Source organism: Oryx dammah, unplaced genomic scaffold, assembly GCF_014754425.2.
Source record: "Oryx dammah isolate SB20612 unplaced genomic scaffold, SCBI_Odam_1.1 HiC_scaffold_22, whole genome shotgun sequence".
Taxonomy (NCBI): domain Eukaryota; kingdom Metazoa; phylum Chordata; class Mammalia; order Artiodactyla; family Bovidae; genus Oryx; species Oryx dammah.
Window position 1 is genome coordinate 394576 of NW_024070206.1, and position 11312 is coordinate 405887.

At 39.3% G+C, this 11312-nt stretch overlaps 1 protein-coding gene across 1 annotated transcript in view; it reads left to right on the top strand.

The window, feature by feature from the left end:
* The window catches only part of VPS4B (vacuolar protein sorting 4 homolog B), a 32810-nt gene extending 22250 nt beyond the window's left edge, over positions 1-10560 (top strand). Inside the window, exons 6-11 of the mRNA XM_040264262.1 lie at positions 115-271; positions 686-834; positions 1215-1296; positions 1644-1863; positions 5380-5520; positions 7019-10560. Of these exons, the coding sequence (XP_040120196.1) occupies positions 115-271; positions 686-834; positions 1215-1296; positions 1644-1863; positions 5380-5520; positions 7019-7120 (851 nt within the window). The 3' untranslated portion in view covers positions 7121-10560. The remainder of the gene's footprint in view (positions 1-114; positions 272-685; positions 835-1214; positions 1297-1643; positions 1864-5379; positions 5521-7018) is intronic.
* Positions 10561-11312: the final 752 nt, after the last annotated feature.

The window sequence follows — 11312 nt, forward strand, 5'->3', positions numbered from 1 at the left end:
TGTTTCATCCTCCTGCCAGCTTTAGAGTGGAGACATCTTCCCAGTAGGCTTCACAGTGGATGACGAAGTTAACAGTCTTGAAGTTCTCATGTTGTTTTTTAATGCGCATTTTAGGCAAGAGAACACCTTGGAGGGGAATCCTGTTATTTGGGCCACCTGGAACAGGAAAATCCTATTTAGCCAAAGCTGTAGCCACAGAAGCAAATAACTCAACGTTTTTCTCAACATCTTCCTCTGACCTGGTCTCTAAGTGGCTAGGTGAGAGTGAAAAGTAAGTAGTAAACTGATTTTTTTTTTTTTTAAGTTTTTCTTTGCTTGGTAGTCATTATATCAGTCTATAAAGTAATAGGTTTCTTACATCATTAATAGGCATTCCAAAAAGTGCTGTAATACAGGTGGTATTAATTTCTCTGTCACACTGTTCCCTAGCTCAAAATTTATTTCATAGGGAAAAGAGAGCATATATGGCACACGTATGGAGAAGGAGACGGCAGCCCCTCCAGCACTCTCGCCTGGGAAATCCCATGGGCAGAGGAGCCTGATGGGCTGCAGTCCATGGGTTCGCCAAGGGCTGGGCAGACAGAACGCTATTAGATCCTGTTGACACATTGTTTCATTTCAGTGTTTTCATTGTCACCTGTCATTGGCTAATTTTTAGAAATTGAAACTTTTAATTTCTTTTTAGGCTAGTTAAGAACTTATTCCAACTTGCCAGAGAGAACAAACCTTCGATTATCTTCATTGATGAAATCGATTCTCTGTGTGGTTCAAGAAGTGAGAACGAAAGTGAAGCTGCAAGAAGAATTAAGACAGAATTCCTAGTTCAGATGCAAGGTAGCGCTCAACCGATTCAGTTTCTGCCCAGTTGTGATCACCTCGGTATAAGTAGTGAAGAGACTTATTTATATATTCACTTATACGAGAAACAATATAAATAGAAGGAAAAAGTAGGCTTTAAATTTAAATCTTTTGAGAAATATTTTGAAAACAATATTAATAGTATTTTCCCACCGTTTAGGAGATTCTACTGTTGGAAATATTTATATCATATTCTAGTAGTATGAACTATGGTTAAATGCAGTTTTTTCAGAGAGAGACTCTCAAGGAGAGGCATTTTTAACAGAGAAATACCACATTCATGAGAGAAGATGGAGCTGAGGTCTGAAGACCACTGAAATGACAAACTGCCTGAAACTCTGTCTATTTTGCTGTAGGGGTTGGCGTGGACAATGATGGAATTTTGGTTCTGGGAGCTACAAACATACCCTGGGTTCTGGATTCTGCCATTAGGCGAAGGTATGGCAATACAGGGAATACCTTATTTCTAATTACAGTGTGGTAAGTGAATATTAATTCCCATTCTGTCTAGAGAGGAGGCATTCTGATAACTTTAGAATGTTTTCCAGTGTGCTTAAACCATGCTGACCCCTTGTTGTTAATGTGTTCTGGGTATTTTCCCTTTATTACCCTAAATATATATGTTTAATTATGGTGGACATGGGCCCATGTAATGTATTCAGCTTATCTCTGTATAAAAGAGAATATCTAAATATCTTGCTTAGTTCTTGGAAAAGTAATTTTTAACAGAAATTAAGTATTATCATATGGTAATATTCTTGATGTAATTTTTCTTTGACTTTAAGGTTTGAGAAGCGAATTTACATCCCTTTGCCTGAGGCCCATGCCCGAGCAGCAATGTTTAAACTGCACTTGGGGACCACTCAGAACAGTCTGACAGAAGCAGACTTCCGGGACCTTGGAAAGAAAACTGAGGGTTATTCAGGGGCAGACATAAGTATCATTGTACGGGACGCACTCATGCAGCCAGTCAGGAAAGTGCAGTCAGCCACTCATTTTAAAAAGGTAAGGAACGCTTATCTGTCTTTTCATATGTTTTTAAAATCAAGTTTTGAGACCACCGTTGACTTGTCTTTGAAGAATTTTACGAAGATGTCAGTTTTGTGTAATAAATAAGTGGATTTACATAATAGACATGTGTCCATTCCACTGAAATAAATCCTCCCAGTGTGTTTTAAAACTACTTTGTACGAGTGCTTTGGAAGCATGTTACCGTACATTTATCCCTCCCTATTATAGTGAAAATAATGATAGCTACCTGTCGTTTAAATGAACTCACGTGCTTGGCACTGAGGTCCCAACCACTCTCCCCTCGCACTCCTCCCATGCACTGCTTGGTCTAATGAGTGACATAAGCTTATATGGCTTGAGAGGGAATTTTGTGCGGTCTCGCCGCTGCTGCTGCTAAGTCGCTCCAGTCGTGTCCGACTCTGCGCGACCCCATAGACGGCAGCCCACCAGGCTCCCCCGTCCCTGGGATCCTCCAGGCAAGAACACTGGAGTGGGCTGCCATTTCCTTCTCCAATGCATGAAAGTGAAAAGGGAAAGTGAAGTTGCTCAGTCGTGTCCGACTCTCTGCGACCCCATGGACAGAAGCCCACCAGGCTCCGCCATCCGCAGAATTCTCTAGGCAGGAGTACTGGAGTGGGTTGCCATTTCCTTCTCCGTGCAGTCTTGGGAGACAATTTAAGTAACTGTAGACTAGGTAATTTGGACCTACACTCTTGCTGAGAATAGCAATCGCCAATATGTTCATGAAGGTAGATGTGAAAATCCCAAAACACTGTCAGCAAACCTAATCCATCAGTATATGACAAACTAATACATCACAACTCTGATAAACATACGCGTGTCTATTGTATACCATGTGTTCAGTTCAGGTCAGTTGCTCAGTCGTGTCCGACTCTTTGCGACCCCATGAATCGCAGCACACCAGGCCTCCCTGTCCATCACCATCTCCTGGAGTTCACTCAGACTCACATCCATCGAGTCCGTGATGCCATCCAGCCTTCTCTTCCTCGGTCGTCCCATTCTCCTCCTGCCCCCAATCCCTCCCAGCATCACAGTCTTTTCCAGTGAGTCAGCTCTTCACATGAGGTGGCCAAAGTACTGGAGTTTCAGCTTTAGCATCATTCCTTCCAAAGAAATCCCAGGGCTGATCTCCTTCAGAATGGACTGGTTGGATCTCCTTGCAGTCCAGCGGACTCTCAAGAGTCTTCTCCAACACCACAGTTCAAAAGCATCAATTCTTTGGCGCTCAGCCTTCTTCACAGTCCAACTCTCACATCCATACACTACCACTGGAAAAACCATAGCCTTGACTAGACGGACCTTAGTCGGCAAAGTAATGTCTCTGCTTTTGAATATGCTATCTAGGTTGGTCATAACTTTTCTTCCAAGGAGTAAGCATCTTTTAATTTCATGGCTGCAGTCACCATCTGCAGTGATTTTGGAGCCCCCCCAAAAATAAAATCTGACACTGTTTCCACTGTTTCCCATCTATTTCCCATGAAGTGATGGGACCGGATGCCATGATCTTCGTTTTCTGAATGTTAAGCTTTAGGCCAACTTTTTCACTCTCCTCTTTTACTTTCATCAAGAGGCTTTTTAGTTCCTCTTCACTTTCTGCCATAAGGGTGGTGTCATCTGCATATCTGAGGTGATTGATATTTCTCCCGGCAATCTTGATTCCAGCTTGTGTTTCTTCCAGTCCAGCGTTTCTCATGATGTACTCTGCATAGAAGTTAAATAAGCAGGGTGACAATATACAGCCTTGACGTACTCCTTTTCCTGATTTGGAACCAGTCTGTTGTTCCATGTCCAGTTCTAACTGTTGCTTCCTGGCCTGCATACAGATTACCATGGTAAATAATTTCTTTTAAAAAATGAGGAGCTTGACTTAAAACCTGAATTTGAAGCCTGACTCCACAATTCACTTATTTTATCTACTTGACCAAATTATGTTACCTTGTAAGTCTCTCTTTTTTTTGTCATCTCTTAAGTAAGGATGGTAACACTGCTCTGAAATGCTTGTATGAGAGTGAAAAGAGGAAGATTCCTAACACAGCGGCCATGGTACCTGAGCAATCCAGTGAATGTTCCTCGTCTCTTCTTACGTCGTCTCGTTACTGAGAGAAACACAGTTAGCTTGGGACCAGGTTTTGTGCCACAGCCGTTGTGTTTCTCCTTAACGTTCTCTTTGCCATTTAGAAGGAGCTCAGTCCTTCCCTGCTAAGAACTTTCCGGTCAGTTCTCTGTATTACTGTTGGGGGCAGCTTATACCACCCCAGAGCCAGGCCCTTGTTAGGAGGATGAAGGTGGAGCAGCCAGATCTCTCAGCGTCATCTCTGTGGCTCCGTCTTCTCTTCCGCGTTTCGATTAGTAAGAACAAGTTTGCCTGTGATTTTATTTATTAAATGTATCAGCGCTAGTCTGGGCCAAGAGGTAAGTCAGAAAGTACAGTGGTCAAAAAACACAAAAATCCCTGCCACTGAAATTTTTGTGAGAGAAGACACACAATAAAATACGTAACAAGTTAAGTGAAATGTTTAATTCTCTGCCCCTACCCCAATCCTAAGGCAGTGTTTGAGACCAATCGTTTAAAACAAATGCGAAGCCCCTACCCGAATCCTAAGGCAGTGTTTGAGACCGATGGTTTAAAACAAGTGCAAGACAGAGCAGCCCCTGACTTGATATGTGTGTGGTACAAGCTGAAAATTATGTCACTATCACAGAGGTTCTTTTTCTGGATATTATGAAAATTCTTTACTTTAAATCAGTTATGAGTTATAAGTTCAGCTAGCACTTAAATTACACTCAGCATTTAATTTTGTACTTATATTTGAAGGAGTTTTTGTTGGAGAGACAGTAATTTCACAAAAATAAACCTCCCAAAGATCACGGAAATTTCTTACTATGGAAGATAGAGTAACTTAAAGGAATTTTTAAGTAGGTCTATTTTTTATTAATTTTTATCGATACATTGGGGTATAGTTGCTTAACAATGTTGTGTTAATTTCAGATGTACAGCAAAGTAATTCAGTTATACGTGCACATGGAGCCATTCTTTTTCAAATGCTTTTCCCATTTTGGTTATTACAGAATACTGAACTCTTTCCCTGTGTTATACGACAGGTCCTTGTTGGTTATCTGTTTTAAATATAGCAGCGTGCTGTGCAGGTCTGTTCTTGGTGTCCAGGATTATTACCACTGAACAGCCCTTAGAAAAGAAAAAAAGTATTTTTAGGCAGAGGGGATTTTTATTTATTTTCTCCCTATGATCATGTAAGTAATTTATAAAATTTCAAATATATCATCAAGAAAAACATGGAAATCAAACACAGTCTACCCCATCACCTGGAGATAATTGCACTTTTTGTTGTATATTCTGTTTATTATCAAGAACTAAGCATTTTAATAAAACACGATAATAGTACATGTTCAGATTTCCTGATAATGGCTTAAATCTTAATATTTATTCAATTTGTTCAAATAAAGATCTCAAATGACTGTTTATTGCAGGTTCGTGGACCTTCGCGAGCTGATCCTGACAACATGGTAGATGACCTGCTCACACCCTGCTCTCCTGGCGACCCTGGTGCCATTGAGATGACGTGGATGGATGTCCCTGGGGATAAACTTTTGGAGCCAGTTGTTTGCATGGTTTGACGTTTTGTTTGCTTTTAAAAAAGTTTATTTAACGTTATATTTTATAATTTGTCAGATAAAATTTTCAGTTTTATAAAATTTAGTTTAAAAATGTTAGTATGATCAGACATGTTTAATAGTAAAACTTCAAAGGTTATAGAGATTAATAGAATCTAAAGTATCAAATAATTATCTTTAAATGTTTTTTTGAGCTTCAAGGAAAGTTTAATTATAAGTGAATAAGCTGTTTTTAAAAATATACAGGTTTCTGACGTAGGTCTTAAAGTAACATTGTGAAAATGTTTCTCCTTGAACCTCTGATCTAGGAAAACACCCAGAAACACTGTCCTGTGAATCACAGCGTTCAGAGCAGTGTTTCCCTGTCTTCTCAAAGCGCCACAGAAAGTTTAAAGACCGCAGTCCTTTTTTAAAAGCTCTGAAAACAACATGAGAAAATGTTTATTATAAGAAGTTGCATTTCTGCAGTTTCTATTGAAGGAATTAAAATAGTCATAAAATACTGCATTTTTATAGTTTCTATTGAGGAAATGAAATAATCTGTAAGACTGCAGGGGGCACAGGTTTGATCCCTGGTGAGGGAACTAAAATCCCACACAGCATGCTGCCGAAAAAGAAAGAAAAGATACGTATTTATTATGAGTGTTCAGTTTTTTTCCCCAAACTTTAAACTTTTTGTTTTGTATTGAGGTGTAGCCAATATGAACATTGAGTTTTAAAATCGTCTCTTAGTTAAAGATTTTTCAGATCTGTATGTCAAAATGAACAGTGACTTTCACATGATATGCAGATCTAGATTTATAGACATACGTATATAAGCTTGTGTGTATATGTATATAATAATGTATCTGTAAACATCTAGAAATATTTATGTGTTAAGTAACCACTGCTTATCTGAGAAGTTATTTAGAAATCCTTTATTTTTTAAAGCTTTCATTCTTTTGATCATTTTTCCATACTATTTTACGGGAGACATAGTCTAAAAGGTAATTTTTTAATAAATTTTTTATGTTGATATATTTTCTTAGCATTTTGATTATGATTTTAGCTGATAGTTAAGCTTTTTGATAAGTTGGTTTTGATTAAATGGTATTATTCTCTTTCATAAATGTGAGTGAATATATCCCTTCTGAGTTGCATTTTGACAGCTGCTTTCTTAAAAAGTAAACATACAGCCAGAAAAAGGATCGGGGTTTAATTCTGGAGGCCTTGGTCCTCGTGTAAAGAGAACTATACTTCCTTGGGTGCTGAGGAGCCTTTGAAGGTTATGATCAGGACGGGGCAAGCAACTGAAAGTTTATAAGCAAAGGAATGGCATAGTCGAAGTTGCTCCTTGCAAAGAAAGAAAACAGGAGAGTTTATCATCAGCAGTCCGCGACACAGTGCGGATGTCCAGATCTCACCTCAGGCAGAAGTTAGTGATGATGATGCTGCGGATGAAATGGGTTTATCCAGTTAGATCGGTGACTGATCTTCCCGTTCTTTCTCCTGACAGTCGGACATGTTACGGTCACTGTCGAGCACGAAGCCCACAGTCAACGAGCACGACCTGTTGAAACTGAAGAAGTTCACAGAGGATTTTGGCCAAGAAGGCTAGACCAGAGGCAGCAGGACGGCGCTCACCACGCGTGTCCTCTCTTTCACAGGCAGTTTTGCTTTTCCGGGATGGCAGTCAGATTATTTCTGGCAAAACTCTTTTGCCACAGGGAAATAGAGATCTCACTTCAGCGTTCCTTCAAGTTTTATATGTACTTTTGCTCCATTACCAATAAAATCCTCCTGTTAACAAAAATTATAAAATAATGGGCCAAAAGAAAATGAGTGATAAACAAAAACAGGGAAAAAAAGAAAATGAGTTATATATAAATAGCAGAAAAATAGAAATTACCCAGTGAAAAGAAAATTAAAATTGATTGACATACAAATATTTTAAATTGTTGGGAATAGTGGTCTTTGCAAGGAGCATTCTTTTTTTTTTTTTCCAACTAAAATGAAATGGGGCTTTTTCATATTTTGGAAAAAAAAATCTTAAGCATCATTCTCATCAAAATAAAATTCATTTGCTTTACTAAAAAAATTTTAAATGCTTTACTCTCAGGGATGGGCAGTAAGACAGCAGAGAGCACTGTGGTCAGGCTTGGAAGGCCCTGGACTGCGTTGTAGCCAAGGGGCTTGCTGACTTTTGATAGGGTGGCTTGTTTCTCCATGTTGATTTAAATAGTTTCTATAAAAGCTGCAAGCTTTTTTATATTTAACTGAGTAATACCTTTCACTGTGCAATCTTTAGAGAAGGACTCTCTAGGTTAGGCGTCGTCTTTGTTTTGAAGAAGAAAATTGTCTCTCTCAGTGTCTTTTTGTAGTAAGATTGACCAAAACAGGTGGTGAATAAATATGTACTTTTTAAATAATTCTGTCATGAAATACTGTATGGGAACCCTTACTTAAAGGAACACACAGCCTCCCTTTGGATTATGGAAAGTTTCTTGTATGTGATATCGGGGTATGTGTGTGTATATATATATATATAAATTTTTTTAATATAGGATAGCTAGAGTCTTGTCTTTGACCTTGTAAGTTCAGGGAACAGCTTGTCCTGACCACACATACGTTATCAGTGTAATGTTTCATGACGCTTTGGAAATGAGCTGATAGTCCCCTTAAATAATAAAATGCAGACATGATTTTATGTTATTTTAATACCCTCAAATAAATAATCTGAGGGGGTGTGTTACACACTTCAGCACCAACACTAAGTTGTGCCTTGTACATTTGCATTGGCCTCTCCATGCAAAGTCTTATTAAGTCAGCTAGAAAGAGGTAGATTTCCTTAATTTACTATAAAGTTCTGCCTTGCAAATGCCATAGAATAACTTGCATTTTAAAGTCTATTTGCACATTTTACATATTATGCTATATGGTTGCCTTGGGGTTTTCTGTACAGATTGTTTTTGTTGATATTAAATGGAAATCATAGGCCCAAAATATGCTGTCCTTACGTGAAGTAAATTGATATAACCTACTGTTGGCTATATTCTGTGTATGCTGCTTTATTTCGGGATCTTCTGTATAGGAGAAAATATATCTAAATTGATTAGATATAAGAGATTGTTAAAGATTATTAATTAAAGATGTATCCATGAAAATTCTACTTTAGCCGCCTCAGAGTCATACAGTATTGCTATTAAAATCTTGTCATTAAGAGAATTAATATAACTATATTATTATAAACTGTATAATAATTGAAGAATCCAGAATTCTCTGTGAATCCAAAATTTGTTTTGAGGAAGTATTTTACCTCAATTCACCAAATAGTGTGTAAGTACAGCATTAATGACAAGTGAATATTTTATCACTTAATTCTTCTGTGTGCTCAGTATCTATGTCACTTTTAGCCATCTTCCACATTTCTGGTTTTAAAACTGTTTCTAGAATCTATTAATTTTAAACCTACTCTAGAATGGTGGTGCATAGACCATTTCCATGTGCTCTTTATGGGCAGATAACTACTCAGGAGGAAGCTGAATGTTCAGACTCTCTCTGCCTGGATGTTGACCATTACGATTTTTGCTGTGGTTGAGTTGCTCAGTCCTGTCCAACTCTTTGCAACGCATGGAGTGCAGCACACCAGGCTTCCTTGTCCTTCACCATCTTCCAGGGTTTGTGCAAACCCATGTCCATTGAATCGGTGATGCCATCCAACCACCTCATCCTCTGTCGTCCCCTTCTCCTCCCGCCTCAGTCTTTCCCAGCATCAGGGTCTTTTCCAGGGAGTCAGTTCTTCTCATCAGGTGGCCAGGTATTGGTGCTTCATCTTCAGCGTCAGTCCTTCCATTGAACATTCAGGGTTGATTTCCTTTAGGGTGGACTGGTTGGATCTCCTTGCAGTCCAAGGGACTCTCTAGTCTTCTTCTGAGCCAACAAGTAAAGTTGACTTTCCTTTGCAGTAGCATGGTGCTTGACACTGTTTATTAATGTTTATTATTTCAAGCTTTTACTTAAGAAAGGCTCGGAAAAATTAAGGGAGTTATATCCATATTTATCAACTTCCTAGATTATCTTTGAGAGTTTTCATGAAAGATAATTTGAACTTGCTTTGTTCCTGCTGGTCTCCTGCCGTGGTGGTGAATGTCAGTCTTGGTTGTTGGAGCTGAAATCAGAGGTGTGCCAGAGCTGGCTGGCTCCTCTTGGCCCCAAGATCCAGGGTTTCTTCTTCCTGACCGCCTGTGGTCGCTGCCTGGGCAGCTTGAAACCCGTCACGGTGGCTGTGATCTTCACCGCAGAATCCAGCAAGTTTCCATTTACATGGCATAGCACAAAGCAAGAACCGTAGTTTTAAATAGAAAAGTTTGTATTTACTGTGTTTACAGAAATAAAGGAGAAACGATATGTCTCTGAAGAGTCATAAAAAGCGTTTAATAAAATCCCAGCACCATTTGTGATTTTTTTTTTAACTTTATAAACTAGGGATTGAAGAGAACATCTTATTTTAATAAAGAACATCTACCAAAGAAAGAAAAACTCTAACAAAGACCGTACTTTATTGTGAATTATTCAGAACTTGGCTCCCCAGGCATCAGGAAGAAGACCAAGGTGCCTGCTGCCACCTCTCCTTCTCAGTTTTGTGCAGGAGATTCTACACAGTTGTAGGGAAAATAAAAGTTTAGGTTTAAAAAGGAAGAAACTCAATTGTCATCCTCAGGTGGCATGACTATATGTGTAGAAAATCCAAAGTAACAGAATCTGAATTTAACACGATTAGAAGATATAGATTAGTAAGTAAAAATTGTATTTCCATATTGTAGCCACGATTAGAAACGGAAATGAAAACAAGCCCCACTCCTGCTTTATTTTTCTCTGTACTTACCATCGTCTAACATAGGGTGTAATATACTGTTTCTCTTATTTGTGATTTCACCTCCTCACGTTTGTTCAAGGAAAGCTGGTGTTTTCTTGTCTGTTTTTCTCCTCTGCTGTCCCTTCAGGATCTGGAACAGTACTAGTGCCTGATGGGTGCTCAATAAGTATTTATTGCGTGAATGAATCTTTGTATTTTTCGTAAGTCTGAATACTTTACAAAGGATGTGTATAATTTTTGCCCCTCTTTCTCTCCCTGCAACCCTACAATTTTTACTTGTAAAAGAAGAAAATTAGGGATGAAAACACATCAAGAATTTGGTGGTTTAGTTGCTAAGTTGTGTCCAACTCTTGTGACTTCATGGACTGTAGCCCACCAGGCTCCTCTGTCCATGGGATTCTCCAAGCAGGAATACTGGAGCGGGTTGCCATTCCCTTCTCCAGGAGATCTTCCCGACCCAGGGATCAAACCCAGGTCTCCTGCATTGCAGGTGGATTCTTTACCACTGAGCCACCAGGCAAGCCCACATCAGGAACAATGGCTAAATCTGTGTGATAGAAATATGGATACTTATTAATTTTTTTCTTTGTTTTTATCTTTACATATGTTAATTTCCCCAAATTAAAAGTCTTTCAGAAAGAATTGCAGTCAACTTGTCAGCTAGTGACAGGAATTTGTCTCCTCTGGAACCTGATGAAATAACGAAAGATTTTAAGGAAAAAGGGACAGGAAGGATATTCACCAAACAGACGTACTTTGGGGGAGTGTTCGTACCCATCGCCTACAAGGTTGTGGGGACTCCCTGCCTCTGGATCCAGGGAGCACAGTGAGGAGGCCCTCAGGTGGCGGACCCCGCCTGGGCCCATATCCAGGGAGCACAGTGAGGAGATGTTCCTCTCCTCCTCGGGTAGCAGACCCCACCTGGGCCCTGATC